Source organism: Oncorhynchus mykiss, chromosome 28 (genome assembly GCF_057628025.1).
Source record: "Oncorhynchus mykiss isolate SJ-2025 chromosome 28, ASM5762802v1, whole genome shotgun sequence".
Classification (NCBI taxonomy): Eukaryota; Metazoa; Chordata; class Actinopteri; order Salmoniformes; family Salmonidae; genus Oncorhynchus; species Oncorhynchus mykiss.
Window position 1 is genome coordinate 14,709,193 of NC_143049.1, and position 26,308 is coordinate 14,735,500.

Here is a 26,308-nt window from a genome sequence, read left to right on the forward strand (position 1 = left end):
TGTCCACTAGAGAGGACAGCAATGCATTGCTGGGTCTCAGGGGGATATGTCTTAGATGTTTTACCCTGGTTCAAATTTTCCCCTTGGGGCAATCATTAGGCTGTTGCACACGTCTGTCTGCCTACAGCACGTGACATGTGTTTACATCCTCTCAGCTGTGTTCCTTCGGAGTGAAGAACTTGCTGGTAGGCTAGTCACCACTTCACAAACTACAGCTCGTTAAACTAACTGACCTTGTTTTTTTTCCCCTTTGAAGTGCATCCACCCCTGGGACTGAGTTGATTCATTTGACTCGGCGCTGTGAGTATTTTCCAATCTAAAGTGCAATGTCAACGTTTTGTATGTTGTTAGAAAGTGGCTACTCGATAATGGTAGCTGACCAGCTCTAGCTCGTTAGCTACCACTGCTTTGTCTGAGTTGGTGACGCACAGACTTTGTTTGGGCCCGCATAATTAGCAATGTGCTAAACCTAATTTCAAGAGACTGTTGACATCTTTTTACAACAATGACTAGCTGTCACCTCGACTTAACCAACCCTTCCACCATGAATCGCAATGCATTTCTTTGCCGATTATTTCGTCAAGACTTCACTAGCTATTTTAGTTAACTAAGTTAGTTGATCATGGCCATCATTCGACTGAAAAGCAGCCATCGAGCAAGCTAGCTAGCGTTGGCAACGTTCACGATGTGACATGCTATTTGGTCCACATTTTCTAACGTTAACCTGCAATGCTGGTAGATATTAGCTATGGCCCTAACGTTGTGTGAAATGTGTTTTGTCACACTTTGCTTACATAACAATTACTAACCTGAAATGTTAGTTAGGGTAACTAAAATGTGTTGTCTGTCTTTCATGCATGATTAAAATAACGCATCACAACAACACGTACAGTAGGTTTAACCTAACGTTGGGTAACGCGTCGTTAGCAGATGCAATTTAGATAGTCAGCGGGCTACATTATGAAGCTAAATTCAATGTTATCAATGTGATAGTTATTAACCATAAATTATATCCTGCCCATTTCCTGTTATTGTTTTTCGGCCCCACCACACACAGTGCTGATATAGCTAACATGGTACACTCGTAAGATGATTGGCTAGAAAACGTTCACCCTGTGTCTGTACTAGAAAGCGGCTGATTGGTTTCAAATGTGTTATGTCAGACATGGATGCGAACTAGCCAATTAATACATTGTATCATCAGACTACAGTAGCTGCCTACAGAGGCTAAATTGTAATGTATCTGACAAAAACTCGCTGAGTTTTTTTCCCCCTCTAGATGTAGCTAGGCATATTCGTTTTAGCAAAATCCCATAGCTAGTTTGGAGAGCTACGTGAACAAACTAACATTAGGGTAGAGGACAGCCTACTGTCAAGTGTTCATTGACAAATTACTCTGTAGTACCAGGGGAAATAAAATTATATTTAAATTTCTACTGTCCCTGAATGACCCCTGACTTATCTTTTAATCATAATTTATTTACTATTTTCCCCCATCCGCACTTTCAGTAACACTGTACAACCTAGCAGCCTACATCTTGGCCCCATCCAGATAGAGCATGGCATTGTGTATAGATAGTTTCACTGAGCATGTTATTGGGTTGTCCCAGGATCGGTTACATGTTTCATCACCCTGCTCAGCCGGTTGTCCCTGTCTCGTTCTTAGATAGGCACATGACATGTCACTGCATGCTCTCTCCAGGGGTGATTCTCGAATTTGAAGACATTTGGGGCTTAGCCCAAAGCCATTAGGGGGGTCTGGGGGCATTCTTCCCCAGAAAAAAAAGGAATTTCAACAGCTAAATGCATGAATTTAGGGCACTTGGAGATGAACATTGAGAGATTAGATCTTCCCTCCTCCCAAAGCAGACACTGCCAATACTCAATTACAGTAGCAACTGTGAGACTCTGGAACACTCTCTACTTTGGAACACATATAGTGCATTTGGAAAGTATTCATACCCCTTTACTTTTTACACATTTTGTTACGTTACAGCCTTATTCTAAAATGTATCATTTTTTTCATTTTGTTTTATCTCTCATTGATCTATACACTACATAATACCCCATAATGACAAAGCGAAAATAGGTTTTTAGAACAGTGCATGTCAGAGCAAAAACCAAGCCATGATGTTGAAGGATTGTTCATAGAGCTCCGAGACAGGATTGCGTTCAGGCACAGATCTGGGGAAGGGTACCAAAACAATTCTGCAGCATTGAAGGTCCCCAAGAAGACAGTGGCCTCCATCATTCTTAAATGGAAGAAGTTTGGAACCACCAAGACTCTTCCTAGAGCTGGCCACACGGCCAAACTGAGCAATTGGGGGAGAAGGGCCAGGGAGGTGACCAAGAACCCAATAAAAGAGCTCCAAAGTTCCTCTGTGGAGATGGGAAAACCTTCCAGAAGGACAACCATCTCTGCAGAACTCCACCAATCTGGCCTTTGTGGTAGCGTGGCCAGGCTGAAGCCACTCCTCAGTAAAAGTTACATGACAGCCTGCTTGAAGGCATGTAAAGGACTGGGAGACTACTCAGGATCAAGGGAAAGATTAACAGAGCAAAGTGCAGAGAGATCCTTGATGAAAACCTGCTCCAGAGTGCTCAGGACCTCAGACTGGGGTGAAGGATGACCTTCCAACAGGACAATGACCCTAAGCAGACAGCCAAGACAATGTAGGAGTGGCTTCGTCTAAGCCTCTGAATGTCCTTGAGTGGCCCAGCCAGAGCCAGGATTTGAACCCATCGAACATCTCTGGGGAGACCTGAAAATAGCTGTGCAGCGACGCTCCCCATCCAACCTGACCGAGCTTGAGAGGATCTGCAGAGAAGAATGGTAGAAACTCCCCAAATACAGGTGTTCCAAGCTTGTAGCGTCATACCCAAGAAGACTTGAGGCTGTTATCGCTGCCAAAGGTGCTATAAATTTGCTAACATTTCTAATTGGGTTCAAGTTATTATGGGGTGTTGTGTATAGATTGAGGGGAAAAAAACGATTTAATACATCTTATAATAAGGCATTAACGTAACAAAATGTGGAAAAATTCAAGGGGTCTGAATACTTTCCGAATGTGCTGTACGTCAACAGTGTATTGCCCAAAACCCTTCAACTTCAAACAGACTCTGACCTGTCCAATGAGTATCTCTCTGTGCAGTAATTAGAATGCATAGAGCAGCTTTAGGTGATACACCCTCCTCTGCCTTTCTCCATCGCATTCTCTGTCTGTTGCTGTCTCTTGTCTGCCCTCCTCTCTTGTCTGCCCTCCGCTGTCTCTTTATAATGTCTGTTTTTATAGTTCACTCCGTTTTCTACTTGAGTCATCTCTCTCTCTCTCCCCCCCTGCGGCTGCATGCAGCTAACCACACCAAGCCCGGCCCCCTGTCACTCAAGGAGAGAGCAGTTGCTCAACCATGGAGTTACGAGTACTTTCTTGCCTTTAACCCTGCATGGTCAGATGAATGCAACAATTTTGGTGACCTGTATTATTTCACAATAGAGGTCGACCGATTAATCGTAATGGCCGATTAATTAGGGCCGATTTCAAGTTTTCATAACAATCGGAAATCTGTATTTTTGGGCGCCGATTAAATTATTATTTTTTTTTTTTTATGTTTTTGTTTACACCTTTATTTAATCTTTATTTAACTAGACAAGTCAGTTAAGAACACATTCTTATTTTCAATGTCGGCCTAGGTGGGTTAACTGCCTCGTTCAGTGGCTGAAAGACAGATTTTCACCTTGTCAGCTCGGGGGATCCAATCTTGCAACCTTACAGTTAACTAGTCCAACGCAATAACGACCTGCCTCTCTCGTTGCACTCCACAAGGAGACTGACTGCCTGTTACGCAAATGCAGTAAACCAAGGTAAGTTGATAGCTAGCATTTAAACATATCTTATAAAAAACAATCAATCATAATCACTAGTTAACTACACATGGTTGATGATATTACTAGATATTATCTAGCATGTCCTGTGTTGCATATAATCTGACTGAGCATACAAGTATCTGACTGAGCAGTGGTAGGCAGAAACAGGCGCGTAAACATTCATTCAAACAGCACTTTCGTGCGTTTTGCCAGCAGCTCTTCGTTGTGCGTCAAGCATTGCGCTGTTTAACTTCAAACCTATCAACTCCCGAGATGAGGCTCGTGTAACCGAAGTGAAATGGCAGGCTAGTTAGCGCGCGCTAATAAGGTTTCAAACTTCACTTGCTCTGAGCCTTGAGGTGGTTGTTTCCCTTGCTCTGCATGGGTAACGCTGCTTCGATGTGGTGGCTGTTGTCGTTGTGTTGCTGGTTCGAGCCTAAGGAGGAGCGAGGAGAGGGACGGAAGCTATACAGTTACACTGGCAATACTAAAGTGCCTATAAGAATATCCAATAGTCAAAGGTTAATGAAATACAAATGGTATAGAGGGAAATAGTCCTATAATAACTACAACCTAAAACTTCTTACCTGGGAATATTGAAGACTCATGTTAAAAGGAACCACCAGCTTTCATATGTTCTCATGTTCTGAGTAAGGAACTGAAACGTTAGCTTTCTTACATAGCACATATTGCACTTTTACGTTCTTCTCCAACACTTTGTTTTTGCATTATTTAAACCAAATTTAACATGTTTCATTATCTACTTGAGGCTAAATTGATTTATTGATGTATTTTATTAAGTTAAAATAAGTGTTAATTCAGTATTGTTGTAATTGTCATCATTACAAATATTTTTTTTTATATAAATCGGGCCGATTAATCGGTATCGGCTTTTTTGGTCCTCCAATAATCGGTATCGGCGTTGAAAAATCATAATCGGTCGACCTCTATTTCACAAGCGTTCTATACACTATTAGTTTGTGTATCTTACAGTCTGCAAACTATCTGATAGTTTATTTTCTTAGCAACCATGCTATTTTGTTTGTTTTTTCACGTTGTTCGTAACTTGTTTTGTACGTAATGTTTCTGCTACCGTCTCTTATGACCGAAAAGAGCTTCTGCACATCAGAACTGCGATTACTCATCTCAGGTTAGACAGAGTTTTTCTTCAATGAGTCGGACGGGAGGGATATACTACAGACACCCGACTGGGGCCAGATCCTCGCTGTAAACTGAGGAAAAAGATCAGGGTGCCTTGGCAGGATCAGGCGACGAGTGGCTAATCTGCCTTTGCCTTCTGTCCTGCTAGCTAACGTTCAATCGCTGGAAGATAAATGGGATGAACTGAAAGCACTTATATCCTACCAACTAAATACTGTAATGGCTTGTGTTTCACCGAGTCGTGGCTGAATGACAACATTAAGAACATACAGCTGGCTGGTTATACACTCTATCGGCAGGATAAAACAGCAGCCTCTGGTAAGACACAGGGCAGGGGCCTATGCATATATGTAAACAACAGCTGGTGCACAATCTCTATAAGGAAGTCTCAAGGTTTTGCTCGCCTGAGGTAGAGTATCTCATGATAAACTGGAGACCACACTATCTACCTAGAGAGTTTTCATCTGTATTTTTTTGTAGTGGTCCACATACCACCTCAGACCGATGCTGAAACTAAAACCGCACTCAATGAGCGATTGCTAGCACAGACTGGAATATGTTCTGGGATTCTTCCAATGGCATTGAGGAGTACACCAAATCAGTCACTGGCTTTATCAATAAGTGCATCGAGGACGTCATCCCCACAGTGACTGTACGTACATACCCCAACCAGAAGCCATGGATTACAGGCAACATTCACACTGAGCTAGAGGTTAGAGCTGCCGCTTTCAAGGAGCGGGACTCTAACCCAGAAGCTTATAAGAAACCCCGCTATGCCCCCGAAGAACCATCAAACAGGAAGCGTCAACACAGGACTAAGATCGAATCATACTACACCGGATCCGATGCTCGTCGGATGTGGTATGGCTTGCAAACTATTACTGACTACAAAGGGAAGCAACAATGAAACACGCATGAGTGTATCAGCTGTTCCGGACGACTGTGTGATCACGCTCTCCGCAGCCGATGTAAGACCTTTTAAAGAGGTCAACATTTAAAAGGCTGCAGGGCCAGACAGATTACTAGGACGTGTATTGCGAGCATGCACTGACCAACTGGCAAGTGTCTTCACTGACATTTTCAACCTCTCCCTGTCTGAGTCTATAATAGCAACATGTTTCAAGCAGACCACCATAGTTCCTGTGCCCAAGAACACCAAGGTAACCTGCCTAAATGACTAGCGGCCCGTAGCACTCACGTCTGAGGCCATGAAGTGCTTTAAAGGCTGGTCATGGCTCACATCAACACCATTATTCCAGAAACCCTAGACCCACTCCAATTTCCATACCGCATCAACAGATCCACAGATGATGCAATCTCTATTGCACTCCACACTGCCTTTTCACATCTGTACAAAAGGAACACCTACGTGAGAATGCTGTTTATTGATTACAGCTCAGTGTTCAACACCATAGTGCCCTCGAAGCTCATCGCTAAGGACCTTGACACTGAACACCTCCCTCTGCAACTGGATCCTGGAATTCCTGACAGGCCACCCCCAGGTGGTAAGGGGAGGTAACAATACATCTGCCACGCTGATCCTAAACACGGGGGCCCCTCCGGGGTGCGTGCTCAGTCCCCTCCTGTTCACTCATGACTGCACGGCCAGGCATGACTCCAACACCATCATTAAGTTTGCTGATGACACAACAGTGGTAATAGGCCTGATCACAGACAATGATGAGACAGCCTATAGGGAGGAGGTCAGATACCTGACTGTGTGGTGCAAGGACAACAACATCTCCCTCAACGTGATCAAGACAAAGGAGATGATTGTGGACTACAGGAAAAGGAGAACCAAACACTCGCCCATTCTCTTCGACGGGGCTGTAGTGGAGCAGGTTGAGAGCTTCAAGTTCCTTGGCCTCCACATCACCAACAAACTAACATGGTCCAACACACCACGACAATCGTGAAGAGGGCACGACAAAATCTACTCCTCCTCAGGAGACTGAAAATATTTGGCATGGGTCCTCAGATCCTCAAAGTTCTACAGCTGAACCATCGAGAGCATCCTGACGCGTTGTGTCACTGCCTGGTATGGCAACTGCTCAGCCTCCGATCGCAAGGCACTACATAATCTAGTGAGTACAGCCCAGTATATCACTTGGGCCAAGCTTCCTGCCATCCAGGACCTCTATACCAGGCAGTGTCAGAGGAAGTCCCTAAAAATTGTCAAAGACTCCAACCACCCTAGTCATAGACTGTTCTCTCTGCTACTGAACGGAAAGTGGTACCGGAGTGCCAAGTTACTTTAATAACTACCTACATGTACATATTACCTCAACACCGGTGCCCCCTCACATTGACTCTCTACCGGTACCACCTGTATATAGCCCCGCTATTGTTATTTACTGCTGCTCTTTAATTATTTGTTATTCTTATATTTTTGTTTTGTTGGTATTGTTTACCTGCATTGTTGGTTAAGGGCTTGTAAGCATTTCGCCTGTTTTATTTGGCGCATGTGACAATTAAAATTTTATTTTAAAATAATTTGTTCTAGCCGCTAATCGCTAGTTGGCTAGCTTGCTAAATGTACTAAGAGTCAGAGCAAACGTAGCTAGCTAATTCTGCCTGGTACCAGTGCTAGTGTAGGCCTAGATACGCATGTTTGAGCAATGTTATCTTATCAGAGAGGAATAGGCGAAGTATGAACATGTTGGCTAGCTAGGTACATGAAGTAAAAAGAACAATGTAAAAGTAGTGTAGCATCTAATTAGTGTCACCTGGAAACACTGAACAACACTTTGGTTCATACCCTGTTAATAATTCCTCCCTGGTTAATTCCTTCGTTGTCATGTCAAAACAACAATCTATTGAAGGTGCTGCCCGCTATATTCCAACTCTACAATTAGAATAATCATTATTTCCATGATTCCAACTAGAGGTTGACCGATTAATAGGAATGGCCGAATAATTAAGGCCGATTTCAAGTTTTCATAACAAACGGAAATCGGTGTTTTTGGACGCCGATTTTGCCAATTTAAAAAAAAAAACATACACTGCTCAAAAAACTAAAGGGAACACTTAAACAACACAATGTAACTCCAAGTCAATCACACTTCTGTGAAATCAAACTGTCCACTTAGGAAGCAACACTGATTGACAGTAAATGTCACATGCTGTTGTGCAAATAGAATAGACAACAGGTGGAAATTATAGGCAATTAGCAAGACACCCCCAATAAAGGAGTGGTTCTGCAGGTGGTGACCACAGACCACTTCTCAGTTAATATGCTTCCTGGCTGATGTTTTGGTCACTTTTGAATGCTGGCGGTGCTTTCACTCTAGTGGTAGCATGAGACGGAGTCTACAACCCACACAAGTGGCTCAGGTAGTGCAGCTCATCCAGGATGGAACATCAATGCGAGCTGTGGCAAGAAGGTTTGCTGTGTCTGTCAGCGTAGTGTCCAGAGCATGGAGGCGCTACCAGGAGACAGTCCAGTACATCAGGAGACGTGGAGGAGGCCATAGGAGGGCAACAACCCAGCAGCAGGACCGCTACCTCCGCCTTTGTGCAAGGAGGAGCACTGCCAGAGCCCTGCAAAATGACCTCCAGCAGGCCACAAATGTGCATTTGTCTGCTCAAATGGTCAGAAACAGACTCCATGAGGGTGGTATGAGGGCCCGACGTCCACAGGTTGGGTTTGTGCTTACAGCCCAACACCGTGCAGGACGTTTGGCATTTGCCAGAGAACACGAAGATTGGCAAATTCGTCACTGGCACCCTGTGCTCTTCACAGATGAAAGTCTGGAGACGCCGTGGAGAACGTTCTGCTGCCTGCAACATCCTCCAGCATGACCGGTTTGGCGGTGGGTCAGTCATGGTGTGGGGTGGCATTTCTTTGGGGGGCTGCACAGCCCTCCATGTGCTCGCTAGAGGTAGCCTGACTGCCATTAGGTACCGAGATGAGATCCTCAGACCCCTTGTGAGACCATATGCTGGTGCAGTTGGCCCTGGGTTCCTCCTAATGCAAGACAATGCTAGACCTCATGTGGCTGGAGTGTGTCAGCAGTTCCTGCAAGAGGAAGGCATTGATGCTATGGACTGGCCCGCCCGTTCCCCAGACCTGAATCCAATTGAGCACATCTGGGACATCATGTCTCGCTCCATCCACCAATGCCACGTTGCACCACAGACTGTCCAGGAGTTGGCGGATGCTTTAGTCCAGGTCTGGGAGGAGATCCCTCAGGAGACCATCCGCCACCTCATCAGGAGCATGCCCGGGCATTGTAGGGAGGTCATACAGGCACGTGGAGGCCACACACACTACTGAGCCTCATTTTGACTTGTTTTAAGGACATTATATCAAAGTTGGATGAGCCTGTAGTGTGGTTTTCCACTTTAATTTTGAGTGTGACTCCAAATCCAGACCTCCATGGGTTGATAAATTTGATTTCTATTGATAATTTTTGTGTGATTTTGTTGTCAGCACATCCAACTATGTAAAGAAAAAAGTATTTAATAAGAATATTTCATTCATTCAGATCTAGGATGTGTTATTTTAGTGTTCCCTTTTTTGAGCAGTATATATATTTTTTTATACCTTTATTTAACTAGGCAAGTCAGTTAAGAACACATTCTTATTTTCAATGATGGCCTAGGAACGGTGGGTTAACTGCCTTGTTCAGGGGCAGAACGACAGATTTTCACCTTGTCTGCTCGGGGGATCCAATCTTGCAACCTTACAGTTAACTAGTCCAATGCTCTAACCACCTGCCACCACTCTTGCACTCCACGAGGAGCCTGCCTGTTACTCGAATGCAGTAGAAGTCACGGTAAGTTGCTAGCTAGCATTTAAACTTATCAATCATAATCACTAGTTATAACTACACATGGTTGATGATATTACAATTTTATCTAGCGTGTCCTGCGTTGCATATAATCGATGCAACGCTGTGGGATGATTTAACAAAAGCGCATTTGCGAAAAAAGCACAATCGTTGGATGACTGTACCTAACCATAAACACCAATGCCTTTCTTAAAATCAATACACAGAAGTATATATTTTTAAACCTGCTTATTTAGCTAAAAGAAATCCAGGTTAGCAGGCAATATTGACCAGGTGAAATTGTGTCGTTTCTCTTGCGTTCGTTGCACGCAGAGTCAGGGTATATGCAACAGTTTGGGCAGCCTGGCTCATTGTGAACTAATTTGCCAGAACTTTACGTAATTATGACATAACATTGAAGGTTGTAACAAGAATATTTAGACTTAGGGATGCCACCCGTTAGATAAAATACCGAAAGGTTCTGTATTTCACTGAAATAATAAATAGTTTCCGGATTCGACCATATTAATGACCAAAGGCTCATATTTCTGTGTGTTATGTTATAATTAAGTCTATGATTTGATAGAGCAGTCTGACTGAGCGATGGTAGGCAGCAGCAGGCTCGTAAGCATTCATTCACACAGCACTTTCGTGCGTTATGCCAGCAGCTCTTCGCAAGCACAGCGCTGTTTATGACTTCAGCCTAATGGCTGGTGTAACCGATGTGAAATGGCTAGCTAGTTAGCGGGGTGCGCGCTAGTAGCGTTTCAAACGTCACTCGCTCTGAGACTTGGAGTAGTTGTTCCCCTTGTTCTGCATGGGCAACGCTGCTTCGAGTGTGGCTGTTGTCAATGTGTTCCTGGTTCGAGCCCAGGTAGGGGCGAGGAGAAGAATGGAAGCTATACTGTTACACTGGCAATACTATAGTGCCTATAAGAACATCCAATAGTCAAAGGTATATGAAATACAAATGGTAATGGAGAGAAATAGTCCTATAAATACTACATGAACTACAACCTAACACCTCTTACCTTGGAATATTGAAGTCTTATGTTAAAAGGAGCCACCAACTTTCATATGTTCTCATGTTCTGAGCAAGGAACTCAATCGTTAGCTTTTTTTTACATGGCACATATTGCACTTTTACTTCTCCGACACTTTGTTTTTGCATTATTTAAACAAATTAAACATGTTTCATTATTTATTTGAGGCTAAATTGATTTTTATTGATGTATTATATTAAGTTAAAATAAGTGTTCATTCAGTATTGTTGTGTTGTAATTGTCATTATTACAAAAAAAATAATAAAAAATAAGTAAAAAATCGGTAGATTAATCGGTATCGGCTTTTTTTGGTCCTCCAATAATTGGTATTGAAAAATCAAAGTCGGTCGTCCTCTAATTTCAACAGTTCACTAATTAACTAAGGCTATATTTCTTTGGCCCGCTGCGTGGCACAGTGTTACAATTTTAATAAAAGTGCATAAATTGATGAATGCAGATTTGAGTTTTTTATGTATGTGTATATATATATATATTTTTGGGGGTTGGGGGGGGGGGGGGGGGGGGTAGATTTAACAGTATAAATGGAGAAAGCCCAATTGTGGAGAAAGCCTAATTGAAATTGCATATACTTTGTGTTGCTACCCTAGGGTCATGAACTACTCATAAAGCAGCAGTGCTAGCTGTGCCACCAGAGACTGGGTTCGCGCCCAGGCTCTGTTGCAGCCGGCCGTGACCGGGAGGTCCGTCGGGCGACGCACAATTGGCCTAGCGTTGTCCGGGTTGGGGAGGGTTTGGCCGGTAGGGATATCCTTGTCTCATCACGCTCTAGTGACTCCTGTGGCGGGCCGGACGCAGTGCACTCTAACCAGGTCACCAGGTGCACAGTGTTTCCTCCGACACATTGGTGCAGCTGGCTTCAGGGTTGGATGCGTGCTGTGTTAAGAAGCAGTGCGGCTTGGTTGGGTTGTGTTTCGGAGGACGCATGGCTTTCGACCTTCGTCTCTCCCGAGCCCGTACAAGATAGTAACTTTTAACAATTGGATACCACGAAAAGGGGGTTAATTGTTTTGTTGTTTTTATAAAAAAATGCAAGTGTCCACATGACAGTGCAACACAACTCCAAACATGACTGACAAGAAGCTATTCTTCAAGAATCAATATGTACATATCATTCATTTATAAGTCCAAAAATGGATGTAGCAACTGCTGATTGCTCCTCTAAGGGACTATGCATTTTCAATGTTTTGTTCACCTACAATCTAACCACAAAGCTGTTCAAAGTTTATTTGTCATATATACATGGAGTATATAGTACAGTGAAATGTTTACTTGCAGGTTAACCTCTCGACAATGCAAAACAATAGAACAAGTAGCTAAGTGAATAAAGAGAAATAAACACTCAAGTAGTGACAGCCTATATAAAAAAAATATCAGACATGAGCCAAGCATGTTTACATGTAGAATGGAATAGGTTATGATTCATTTAATTTTGTTAGTTCTACCACCTCAACATAGCTCATTTTAAACTGGGTTAAATATTGTCTGTGTGTGTGTGGTAAAGTTCAGCTTCAGTCCACAGGGGGGCACAGTGGCACTGTCGGAAGATACTTTTGGTCATGTAGTGCATGTGGACACCTGCTCATAGAACATCTCATTCCAAAGTCATGGGCATTAATAGGGAGTTGGTCCCCCTTTGCTGCCTGCACTCTTCTGGGAAGGCTTTCCGCTAGATGTTGGAATGTTGCTTGGAGGACTTGCTTCCATTCAGCCACGAGCATTAGTGAGGTCGGGCACTGATGTTGGGTGATTAGGTCTGGCTAGCCGTTTGGCGTTCCAATTCGTCCCAAAGGTATTCGATGGGGTTGAGGTCAGGGCTCTGCAGGCCTGTCAAGTTCTTCCACACCAATCTCACCAAACCATTTCTGTATGGACCTTGCTTTGCTCACAGGGGCATTGTCATGCTGAAACAGGAAAGGGCTTTCTCCAAGCTCTTGTCACAAAGTTGGAAGCATAAAATCGTCTAGAATGTAATTGTATGCTGTAGCGTTAAGATTTCCCTTCACTGGAACTAAGGGGCCTAGCCCGAACCATGAAAAACAGCCCCAGACCATTATTCCTTCTCCACCAATCTTTACAGTTGGCACTATGCAATGGGGCAGGTAGTGTTCTCCTGGCATCCGCCAAACCCAGATTCGTCTGTCAGACTACCAGCAGGTGAAGCGTGATTCATCACTCCAGAGAACGCGTTTCCACTGCTCCGGAATACAATGGCTTTACAACTCTCTAGCTGATGCTTGGTATTGCACATGGTGATCTTACATGCTGAACACACCACCTGTGTTGCGTGTGTTGCAATTTTTTTTTACACATACATGTTATTCAATCATTGCACCCACACTGCTCGCCCATGTCAACAAGCGTCTGAGTAGCCAGGCGCTAAAATAGATCTTGTTTCTGCTAAGCCTGCTTCTCCCTTCTCCTCATTGGTTTTTAGGAGCATATACCCACGTGGGTGATTTGAAAGATGGTCCACACTCCAGTTGTGGTAATGCACCTTTTAAAGCTGTTGCCAACTGCCATATTAAGTCCAAAGAAGAATAAACCTGAAGGATGAGAGATTACTAGAAAACAAACATTTACCCTTCTATCTGTGGATTAATTGTCAGAGTAGAGGACCTTGTGCATTTCAGGTGAAATAACAACCCAATGTTTATATCTCCAGGACAAATTATCTAGCAACAGAAAGCTAACTAGCTAAATTGTCATAAATGTTTAATGCTTTTTGACCTGTCCCCTAAACAAGGCAGTTAACCCACTGTTCCTAGGCCGTCATTGTAAATAAGAATTTGTTCTTAACTGACTTGCCTAGTTAAATAAAGGTTAAAAAAAAAAAAAATACAAATATGGCTGGTTCAGAGTTCGTTTTGATATTTCAACCTGCGTGTCCTGATCGCGTCTGATGTGGGTGAACAAAATCCACATGCTCGCCCGGCCTAGTCAGCATGTTACGCTTGTGTGCGACTGCTCGGCCATGGAAACCCATTTCATGAAGCTCCAGATGAACAGTTCTTGTGCTGACGTTGCTTCCAGAGGCAGTTTGGAACTCTGTATTGAGTGTTGGAACCGAGGACAGACGATGGTGGTCCCATTCTGTGAGCTTGTGTGGTCTACCACTTCGTGGCTGAGCCATTGTTGCTCCTAGATGTTTCCACTTCACAATAACAGCGCTAGTTAGCTGGCTAGTTAATGTAGCCAAAGATTATAGGGTCCCCTAGGAAACACTGAACATCACTTTGGTTCCTACCCTGTCACAATAACGCGTCATTCGTTGTTCAACACTATGCAAAGTGCCCACTGTTATTTACATTACAAGTATAGAATCGGAATAAACATTCTATTTCCATGATTTCAAAAGTTCACCCAAGTGTTTTGATCTAAATCGCAATTGAAACATTTGGTTAAAAATAAAGCCTAATATTTTTGCCCATATCTTGGCAGTGTGGAAATTATCTGAAATGAGTGCAGGAAATGCAGAAATTGATGGAAATACAGGAAATAATTTTAGGTTGAAGTTGAATTGAACAGTATTAACCAATCAAAATGGAGAAAGACCCATTGAAATAGTTTAGAATATATGTGTTGCCACCCTAGAGTCATGCACTACTTATAAAGCAAATGTATAACTTTTATTAGTCAAAACATAAGACCAATTTGAAAAATACCATTATGATATTTTGGCCATATCGCCCAGCCCTACTCTAGCAGGGAGGATATTTGACAAACTGACTTGTTGGAAAGGTGGCATCCTGTGATGGTCCCATGTTGAAATCCACTGAGCTCTTCAGTAAGGCCATTCTACTGCCAATGTTTGTCTATGGAGATTTGCATGGCTGTGTGCTTTATTTTATACACCTGTCAGCAACCGGTGTAGCTGAAATAGCCAAATCCACTCATTTGAAGTGATGTCCATATACTTATAGATATATCATACATATGATAGAGATATCTCTATATCTAAAGGTTCAAGGCTGAATCAAAAACATGTAGGGATGAAGCCCAGGCCTAATGATGCCACTGGCTCTCTTGACTTCACTAAAAGCCCAGTAGGTCAACTCAGGCACACATTCTGTTTAACCATGTCAAATGATCACGATTTGTCGTTAAATCTGGGTCACGTTATGTAGGCAAATGTTAGTTTTGCCGATTTTAGAAATGTATCTTAATAGAGCTGACTATTAACTTCTACCTGTTATAGTCCACAACTTTGTGCCCTGCTGAATGTTTAGATAGTTCCGCAGCCAGTCCACAAGGTGGCGCAGCACCACTCTTACTCTTTGTGGTGCACCCTGCATGGCTATGCATTTCAGGGAGGGTTTAAAGAGCAAGGACAAAAAGCTGCTTCTGTAACACCGTACGGTACTATCACATGTCGGTGAGAATGAAGCAATTATTTATTTTTCCAGTGTGTGAACGAACAGCCAATGGAAAATGACCTCTCCACAAGGCCTAGCCTGCTAGCTGCTACTTCTACAATGTCACCTCCGAATGTAATCTTTATTAGCTGACTCGGGATATGTCAGGTGGAGATGCTGAGAAAGCAAGTAGAGAATTCAAGACGTTTCTTCTTCCTCTGCTGCATCTCTCATAAATGGGCATTATAACTTCAATTATTAGTTGCTCCCTGTCCTGTAGTGATTTTCATGCTTCATCATAAGACTATACTTACGTTTTATGGTATTATGAATGAATATCTCATTGTGGTTAACATGCATGAACTCATGAGGATTTTGGATACATTTTGCCTCTACCGTTTAATGTGCTTACGAGGTAGTTCACTAGATATCAAAGACTGAGCACCAAAGGGACATAACTGACGATATCTGAATTGAAGTAGAGTTTGAAAAACGTATATAAGTGTCACTCCACAATAATTGACAATACAAAATACAGTTAACACACACACATTGTGGACCACTCAAATAGGGTTTTGAAATGCACACAAAAATCTGTCAAACATGGTACAGTATTTCCTTTGGCATCATCTATAAAACTCACCTCAATGCACATGTATGTATAAACAAAGTACAGTAGATGAAAAGATATTTAGGCACTTTAAAAAGAAAGGGTGTTGTTACCTGATGAAATGCCGCACTTTGTTTTAATCTAGACTGTTAAAATGATTGTTTTGGCTGGGCAGCTGATGAAAAATACATTCCCTAATGTCATTGTATAACCCACAGTAAAGCAAGGCATGGGCTTCCAATACATTTGATTTATCATTTTATTTAACATGGCAAGTCAGTTAAGAACAAAATCTTATTTACAATGACGGCTTACCAAAAGGCGAAAGGCCTCCTGTGGGGACAGGGGTTGGGTTAAAAATACATTTTTAATAAAAAATATATGACAAAACACACTTCACGACAAGAGAGACAACACTACATAAAGAGAGACCTAAGACGACAACACATGGTAGCAGCACAAAACAGGGTACACTCATTATTGGGCACAGACAACCGCACAAGAGGTTAGTGACAACAATACATCACGCAAAGCAGCCACAACTGTCAGTAAGAGTGTTCCATGATTGAGTCTTTGAATGAAGAGATTGAGATTAAACTGTCCAGTTTGAGTGTTTGTTGCAGCTCGTTCCAGTCGCTAGCAGCAGCGAACTGAAAAGACAAGCGACCCAGGGATGTGTGTGCTTTGGGGACTTTTAACATAACGTGACTGGCAGAATGGGTGTTGTATGTGGAGGATGAGGGCTGCAGTAGATATCTCAGATAAGGGGGAGTGAGGCCTAAGAGGATTTTATAAATAAGCATCAACCACTGGGTCTTGCGACAGGTATACAGAGATGACCAGTTTACAGAGGAGTACAGAATGCATTGATGTGTCGTATAAGGAGCATTGGTGGCAAATCTGATGGCCGAATGGTAAAGAACATCTAGCCGCTCGAGAGCACCCTTACCTGCCGATCTATTAATTACGTCTCCGTAATCTGGCATGGGTAGGATGGTCATGTGAATCAGGGTTAGTTTGGCACCTGGGGTGAAAGAGGAGAGATTACGATAGAGGAAACCAAGTCTAGATTTAACTTTAGCCTGCGGCTTTGATATGTGCTGTGAGGACAGTGTACTGTCTAGCCATACTCCCAAGTACTTGTATGAGATGACTACCTCAAGCTCTAAACCCCAAGAGGTAGTAATCACACCTGTGGGAGAGGGGCATTCTTCTTACCAATCCACATTACTTTTGTTTTGGCGGTGTTCAGAACAAGGTTAAGGGTAGAGAACATCTTGTTGCACACCCTAAGAAAGCTTTATTGTAGAGCGTTTAACACAAAATCTGGGGAGGGGCCAGCTGAGTATAAGACTGTATCATCTGCATATAAATGGATGAGAGAGCTTCCTACTGCCTGTTCTATGTTGTTAATGTAAATTGAGAAGAGCGTGGGGCGTAAGTTTGAGCCTTGGTGTACACCCTTGGTGACAGGCAGTGGCTGAGACAGCAGATGTTCTAACTTTATACACTGCACTCTTTGAGAGAGGTAGTTAGCAAACCAGGTCAAAGACCCCTAAGAAACACCAATACTCCTTAGCCGGCACACAAGAATGGAATGTTCTACCGTATCAAAAGCTTGGGCCAAGTCAACATTGCTTAGAATCAAGGGCAATGGTGACATCATTGAGGACCTTTAAGGTTGCAGTGACACATCCATAACCTGAGTGTAGACCAGATTGCATACCAGAGAGAAAGCCAGTCAGTTTATTATTGACATGTTTTTCCAACACTTTTGATAAAAAGGGCCGAATAGAAATAGGCCTTTTAATAGTTAGGATCAGCTTGTTCTCCCCACCTTTTAAATAAAGGATGAACCGTGGCTGCCTTCCAAACAATGGGAACCTCCCCGGAGAGGAGATACAGGCTTGGCGATTTATAGGGGCAGCAACCTTAAAGAAGACAGGGAGAAACTTTGTAGTAGGGCAGTGGAAAAAGAGGTCAGTGTAATTGAGAGTCAGAATCCCAAGTGTGGGAACCGTCTGTCCCACGGTTGGGTAAACAAGAAAGTTCATAGTCAACAAAGCATGCAGGAGTTATGAGGCAAAATGCACAGGGAAAAAAAATATAACGACTTGGGGCTAGCCATTGTAAGTTCAGAGTCACTCGCCCCAACAGTGTCTGTGTGCTTGGCAGAGAGGGGGGAGTGTGGTGGGGGTACCTGTACCAGACAGGGGGAGACAACCAGGGAAGACGGTGAACAGATCACCAGGTGGAATCCAAGCAGCAGCGCAGCAGGCAACGGGAGTAGGTGTCACACCCACTTGGGAGAAGCTTTTATTACAGTAGATGATCTCTGAACAGCAGGAGGGGGGCTTCAAGGCCTCCGGATTTGGGTGGGGTAGCCTGCGATTTGTTGGGCTCAAAGGCTTCGACATTTGAAGTTGTATTTGGTCTGTCTCAGTTCCAGGTTGGATGGTGTATTAATCATTCCAGGTCATTTTTTCCAAAATTAGGTTGTAGTTTTGTAGTTTAGACCTGGAGTGAAGGTTATGCTGTGGAGGGTAGCATCCTGTATTTGTCCCTGCCGAAGAATCCAAGTTGATCTATCTTTTTGTAAAAAAAACATGTTGAATAATGTGAGCTCACATGCAGCTGTGTCTCTCTCTTTCTCTCTCTCCCTCCACTTCTACAGTTAAAATGGATGCATAGTTACAAAAGGTACAGACACATTTATCTAGAGGAATGTTTGTGTATCGACCAGTCTCAATAGTGAAAGGGACCACTCCACATCAACATTTAGCAAAAGAGCTTTGATATTGCTTGGATAAATCTCTATGCACATATGGTTCTGTCCCAAAAGTGCATTTAAAAAGGATTGTTTCTTCCGGGTATTGACCAGTTGAATAGCATGCCTATGCATTTCTCTGCGTAGTTTCCATCTGTAACTACATGGATCATTCCTTCTGGGTCTATCCACAGACTGACATCCCCTGCTATCTTCTAATCTTACACCTCTCAACATTGTCTCCCTCTCTCTCTCAATTCCCTAGAGTTAGCCTGTCTTCATATGACGATGGTGTGAAGTGGCCCCAAGGGAAGAAGAAGAACACAATCCCTCAGGTGTCCTCTTCATCTTTCCATGCCACATTAAGACAACAACCCAGCGCTCCACTTGTGGAAAGAAGAGTTTTGCACCTGCTTTTTGTTCTACGGTTTCTTTTTCGCCATGGGGGGTGCGGTGAGTGCCGGGGAGGACAACGATGATCTGATTGACAACCTGAAGGAGGCACAGTACATCCGTTCGGGCTACGTGGAGCAGGCCTTCAGGGCCATCGACCGCGGGGACTACTACCTGGTTGGCTGCAGGTACTACAGTACCCATAATGCTCTGCACAGCATATTCAGTTTTGTCTTGGGGGAGAATCCTAACTTGCATTGATGTACATTGAAGAATTGAGTGGAAGTTACGATTTGCCTCTTAGTAAAGATGTTCCTGAAGCTAACACTTTATCAATACTGCAGGGACAATGCCTACAAGGACCTGGCTTGGAAGCATGGCAACATTCACCTGTCTGCCCCCTGTATCTACTCTGAGGTGATGGAGGCGCTGAAGCTGCAGCAGGGACTGTCCTTCCTCAACCTGGGCAGTGGGACTGGGTACCTCAGCACCATGGTGGGACTCATCATAGGTAATGATGCTGCTGTCCCCCCCCCCCCCCCCCCCCCCAAATTTAACCTATGCTTTCAGGGAAATCTTGATTTGATTATTATATAGTGATGATATACATTGATGCTCTAGCCCTAATGAGTTAACCTATGCTTAAATAACACACATGAACAGCATATGAAGTCAACCACAGACTCACATCTTCTTTCATAAATGATATGTAATTACTGATAATGACATTTAAAAATGCTGATTATTATTATTATTTTTTTTTTTTTAATGTGTAGGTCCATTTGGAGTGAACCATGGAGTTGAGCTCCACAGGGATGTGGTGGATTACGCCAAGGAGAAACTGGATAACTTCATCAAGAATAATGACAGCTTTGATAAGTGAGTTGGATGCTTAATCAAAGTGTTACAAATGTTATGTAGCGTGTAATGGTGCATGCAGTGAAACTCTAGTTAAATAACTAGCTGCAGTTCAGTTAGTATTTATGTGCCTGCCAATTCCCAAACATGGAAATTGCCGCCTTAAGATTGTGTCTTGCAAATGGAATGCATTTGAAAGTGTTCAAATCTGTTTGTTTATTTTTACACTTCTTCTCAGACTGATAGAAAAACGAGTTGGCTTACTTGTATTACTTTTTTGTTTTGTTTTTGTCAGGTTTGAGTTCTGTGAACCCATCTTCACAGTGGGCAACTGTCTGGAGATCTCGTCAGACAGTCGCCAATACGACCGTATCTACTGTGGTGCGGGGGTGCAGAAGGATCATGAAAATTACATGAAGATCCTGCTCAAAGTGGGGGGTATTCTAGTGATGCCTATAGAAGATCAGGTAAGCGGTAGAGAACGCCTCTGAATATTGCAGATGCTGATGATGATGATGATGATGCCGCCCCCATCGGGAATCACTTCATCTGCATCCGAAATGGCAACCTATTCGCTGTAGTGTACTATTTTTGGCCCTGTTCAAAAGAAGTGCACTATTTGGACTAGTGTGCCGTTTCGGACGCAGATGAAGTGAAATCGCCGTGGCCTGCAATGACCAATGATGTTATGATTCCCAACTATCGTTATTGTGCATCAGAAGCCCCTGAACGGGGACTTTCACCATCAGTCTTCTCTATTTTGTCCTCCACGAAATTGGTAAATAGCAACAACACTTGAAAAATAATGACGTTGTGTGGCACTCAAGCAGGGAAGGGAACCCAAAACGTGTTTTTAAGGGCTTGCAGAAGCCCACACAGTCCTCCATCCTGTGAATTGAAAAGTCAAGCTGCTTATGTTGTTTTTCTGAAAACGGCTGAAACTCCTACGTTGCCAGGTTGGTTTGGTGGTTCAATAAGGAGATACAAGGTTTTGATGAGGAGAAATTGAGGCCAAAGGGCTGTGGCAGCTTAAGAAGCTTAGGTCCACCACAGTTCCTCTGGATCAACGCCTCTACATCACGGCCAAAACCAGCTTTTTGTCAATTAGACATTTGATTTGAAAGCACCAATGTCCCTTTCTGGTGTGGAACTAAAAATGCATATAATACATGTGATGTTGTCCCTCTGTTGTCATGGTTATCGACTGTGTTGTTATCATGGCTGGTATAAGTTCCCCATTAGCTAGTGGAATGGTGGTGTTATTGTGGTTGGTATAACTTCTCTGTTGTCTCAATGGACTGATGCTGTTGTTATCGTGGTCGCTATACAGTAACTGTCACTCTTTTGTCTCTTGTTGCAGCTGACCCAGATCACCAGGACTGGTCAGTGTTCCTGGGAGAGTAAGAATATCCTGGCTGTGTCGTTCGCTCCTCTGGTCCAGCAGAACAGAGCTGATGGAAGCAAGCCTGATGCAGTAGAACTGCGTGAGTCCTCTACTCTATCCCCTGTTCTCTACTCTAACCCCCGGGTCTTATTCACTAGGCACCAAAAGGAAAATAACTGAAACGGGGACAGAGTACCTGAATTCGCCCCCCCCCCCCCCCCCCCCCCCCAAAAAATACTTGTTTTCATTTTCCCTTTGCCACATTTTGCTACGGTGTGCATTAGTGAATATGAACCTGTTATTTTCTGTTCTGTTCTCTGTGAAAAGCCACATTAGAACAATTCCCCCTTTGTTTAGTTTTTCTATCTTTTGAAGTGTAAAGTAATTTATTTAAAGTTAAAAGATGGATGTTTCAAAAAAGAAATTAATTAATAATAATAATAATATCTTTGCTTTGACTCTAGAGGCCTCACTGCCCTGCAGGTTGGATACATAATACTACAAATTTCAAGCACTAATGGATTTTTCCATTACTTATTTTTCTGTAAATGAAGATGAAGTTTGTGCATTGATGTGTATTATTGATGTTTATATTCATTTTTTTTGTGTTTGTTGTTGTGAATGCAGGGCTCTTTTGAGAACGAGACTTTGGTCTCACCATGATTCCCTGTCGAAATAAAGGTTAAATAAGTATTGTCCCCAAATGACCAGACAATATCTGGAGCTCTTGTGTGCTGAATCGTAATAGAGAATTATATTTTGGTTAATGTGATTTGACCTGCCATCTTTTCCCCTCGTCTCCTCAGCCCCGGTGACGGTCAGGAGTCTTCAGGACCTGTCTCGCATCTACATCCGCCGCACCCTCCGAGATCTGACCAACGAGGAGAGCCCTGACAAAGGCCTGGTGCAGAGGGCGCCCCAGAAACGCAAGCGCAGGCGTTGCCGGCGGCGACGTATTAACACTTACGTCTTTGTGGGCAACCAGCTGATCCCCCAAGCCGTGGAGAGCGAGGAGGACGAACGGATCGAGGAGGAGCAGCACAAGGAGGTGCAGGAGAAGGAGGAGGAGAGAGACATTGGCAGCATTGAGATACTGAAGGCAGTAAATGTACTGCGAGATAAAATCATGACTTTACCTCTGCCTGAATCGCTGAAGGCCTATCTGTTACACTACCGAGACAAATGACTGATGGCTCAACCTGCTGGCATCCATTCTAATGGATGCAATGCCTGCTGAGATGCTTTTCCTCACTTTCCTGTGTTCTTTTTTTCAGTGCAGAATGATGTAGCATTATTTTTAATTTCTCTTAAAGGTGAACCTGGAATGGAGACCGAGAGACTTCCTGCTTGTCTTGGATACTATGATCTGTTTTTTTTATGTTGTCTATTGTTTTTGATTTTTGGATTTGTATATCAAAGCTTTATTTAAAAGCCTACTGAACGTTTTTCAAAGATTATATTTTGAGGATGTAGATTTTATCACATGTTAATATTCCAGCAAATTGTCACTAAATAAAATTGTATAAAATAAAAAATGCTAACTATATTTGTTAAGAATATGATAATGAAAATATCCATAATTTTACTGCAACTTTTTCTAGAAGCTTTAAAGAACTTATTACGGAATAAAGATGTACAATTACTGAATGGAAGAACCAGTGACAAATGCATGTACACCTCATATTATTTGAATCAAAGACTATTATGGAACATTTTATGAAACATTTTTTCTCATGAATCTTTGAAGGGGCAATTCTTTCATTGTTCTTTCCTCACACTGTTATGTTTGAGTAGAGTGATTTTTTTTTTAATGCTGCGTGATGACGAGAGATCAGTGGGACTCGGACTAGATTGCTTTGTGATTTCACCTAGAGGGCATTCGTAAATCTATCAGAAGTGTTACTTTTAGAATGGTTATATCCTCATATTTTATCTCACTTTGCTCTTAAGTAACATACATTAGGCTTTTATATGACTAGGCATTTTCATTTGGTGATACATTTTTATAGCCTTGAGTGATTTGTCCGGCAGACTTCTTTCCCCATATTTTTTTGCTGACTTGCAGAAGGGTTTATAATCATCATGCCAGCGGTTAGGCTACTGGGAAATCTAATTAATGAACATTTCTCTAATGGTGAATGAAAATGGCCTTCTCATAAATGTCTTGATCCGAGAATCTATTTTTCCCCCCGGCACAGCATCTCTAGTTCTTTATCATGACCTTTAGCACTTACAGTACTTCAGAACAAACAAGAACCCGCTTTGAACTCACAGGGGTATATGAGTCATATAATAATATTGTGCGGTGATAAGTGGTATGGATTCTCTTAAAGGTCATGTTTGTCATCTTTGGCCCACAAGACATCCACTCATGATCATTTGGAGGTGATGTCCAACATGATCAAAGGTGTACTATTACTTTCTATATTAAAAGAGGTGGTGTGTTTTTAAACCACAAAGAATGACCCGAGGCGGGTCATGGCACAAAAACCCACAGTACGTTCTTTGTACTGCATTTTCTATTTGCAGCAGTGCAAAATCACAACGATGGGAGATTTTTGTCATCCTTTCTCTGTACTGTTGGTGTATTCAACATAGCAAGCACCTTTTATTCTGTTGTCCTAAATCATGAAAAGAGAGTTGTCATCCTTGGGTTGATGTATGTGTTTTTACTGTGGACTGGATCAAATGACAAGACACATGGTATTTGAGTCAGGTAGCTGTACGTGTATCAATTACCATTTTATTGTGAGACTCCCAGTTTAAGAGATGGCTTTTAAAATGCCAAAACACCCCATCACATCCGCTCCTTCTCAAGTGATTCTTGTTTTATGGCAAAGTAAAAAGGGGACATTCTGACCACAGTGGCGTGCGTCTAAGAATGATTGGGTGCTTCTACAGTGCATTCCAGAAATGCTTGAAAAAGAATAGCATGCTCAATACCCATTGGTAGATGTCACGTTTGTATTAATATTTGACAGTTGTGTCACATTACTTGGAAATTCCTGATTGATCTGGCTTTGAAAGCATTTTTTATATTTCAATAGCTGAAATGATAGTTGTTGATTTATTATTGAGGTGAAATGTTGTATGAACATGACAACAGTACAGTAGCTGGTTATGATACGTTTGGTTATAAAATCATTTGGATTAGGTTTGCTTTGTTTGTTGTTGTAGCGCCTTCTTGCTGTCACAAGGCACTGCGGAGTCTTCTTGTATGTAGATCCAAACTCCACTTGTGTTAGTTCTATGGCTAAACAGGCATGTGCTCAAAGCCTTCCATCTTGTTCTGGTGTAGTGTATACTATTTGGGTTTAACATGGGGTTAGTTGATTTCTATATATTGGTTATTGTATTTTGTGAAGATCCTGTAGACCTTTTTCCATCATGACCTGAGCAGTGTTCGTATTGCCAGGAAAACATTTGAATTGTAAGCAATAATACATAAATGACTTTAACTACAAAAAAAGAGGAAGCAGCAGAACCGTATGGCTCTGATTGGCAAAAACAACACATTTTTTATAGTCATCCTTTTGAAAAATCAAATCTCTGAAAAATGCAGAGATGCTAAATTATGTACACATGAAACTGTTGAAATCATTATTTACAATTGGTAAAACGGCAAAGTTATGGTTGGACATAGTTCAGGAGTCATATTACCCCCATGTACCAGAGGTGATGCGTTATCATATGTACAGTAATACTTGATAGGATTGTTTGGTTCCCCAAATGGTCCCCACAGTAAAGACCCAATTCCAAGCCTATGTTTTGGTCTTGCCCTCAATCTATTTGTAGTAAGGCAGAACTATTGTTCTGTTTTTTTTCTCCTTATCAGGCTCTTGTTGATATCTCAAAGTGTGATTGATGGCAGTTCATTGTTGAAATGGTGTCAGTTGTTCCCTCTGTACATGTTTCGGCATACACAAAATAAAGGTCACAGACTTCATATTTTGCCTCTGTTTAAATCATTAATGCCTTCCCACTGTCATCGAGTCCCACAGCTACTTCTGTAGCGCCATGCTTTTCTCACCCTAAGTATTTCAGTTTCAATTCTTCCTCTTTGCCAAGGACTCAGTGAGTCGGGGTTTAATCTTTGTCTAATTTCTGTCTACAGAAGTAGCATAGCAACAGCCTTAACCCAGCACTAGCCCAGCACTGACTGTAACCCAAAAAATAGTCAATTGTGGTCATAAAATACATTATTCACAGGTATGTGGCTTTACATCTTTGACTTTACTGTCAAACAATGTGTCTATTAGCTCAAGTTAGGATCAAAATGTTATTCACATGTCGGCCACATGTCATAAAATGTTTTATTTATAAAAACATTTAATCAATCTCTTGTTTTGAAGTGTTCCAAGCCAAAGGGTATGTGAAAGAGATAAGTTACGACGCCGAACTGCAGTCAGGTCAAGACCCTGGTGAAGACGACGAGCACGCAGATGAGCTTCCCTGAGACGGTTTGTGACAGTTTGCGCAGAAATACTTTGCAAACCCACAGTTTCATCAGCTATCCGGGTGGCTGGTCTCAAACGATCCCGCAGGTGAAGAAGCTAGATGTGGAGGTCCTGGGCTGGTGTGGTTACGCGTGGTTACACGTGGTCTGCGGTTGTGAGGCCGGTTGGACGTACTGCCAAATTCTCTAAAACAACGTTGGAGGCAACTTATGGTAGAGAAATTAACATTAGATTTTCTTGCAACATCTCTGGTGGACATTCCTGCAGTCAGCATGCCAATTGCACGCTCCCTCAAAACTTGAGACATCTGTGGCATTGTGTTGAGTGACAAAACTTCACATTTTAGAGTGGCCTTTTATTGTCCCCAGCACAAGGTGCACCTGTGTAATGATCATGCTGTTTAATCAGCTTCTTGATATGCCACACCTGTCAGGTGGATGGATTATCTTTGTCAAAGGAGAAATGTTCACTAACAGGGATGTAAACAAATGTGTGCACAAAATTTGAAAGAAATACACTTTTTTGCGCATATGGAACATTACTGGGATCTTTTATTTCAGCTCATGAAACATGTTACCAACACTACATGTTCAGTATATTATAGAAAATATATATTCAAAATTCA

The 26,308-nt window shown here is 42.5% G+C and overlaps 1 protein-coding gene across 1 annotated transcript; it reads left to right on the forward strand.

Annotated features, from left to right (window-relative positions):
- The first annotated feature begins 123 nt into the window (after positions 1 to 123).
- Positions 124 to 25,172, forward strand: pcmtd1 (protein-L-isoaspartate (D-aspartate) O-methyltransferase domain containing 1). Its single transcript, XM_021589230.3, has 7 exons — positions 124 to 300; positions 18,857 to 19,172; positions 19,329 to 19,495; positions 19,761 to 19,863; positions 20,138 to 20,309; positions 21,203 to 21,326; positions 22,033 to 25,172. Exons 2-7 carry the CDS (start codon positions 19,033 to 19,035, stop codon positions 22,410 to 22,412), a joined length of 1,086 nt encoding a protein of 361 aa, XP_021444905.2. The 5' UTR covers positions 124 to 300; positions 18,857 to 19,032; the 3' UTR covers positions 22,413 to 25,172.
- Positions 25,173 to 26,308: the final 1,136 nt, after the last annotated feature.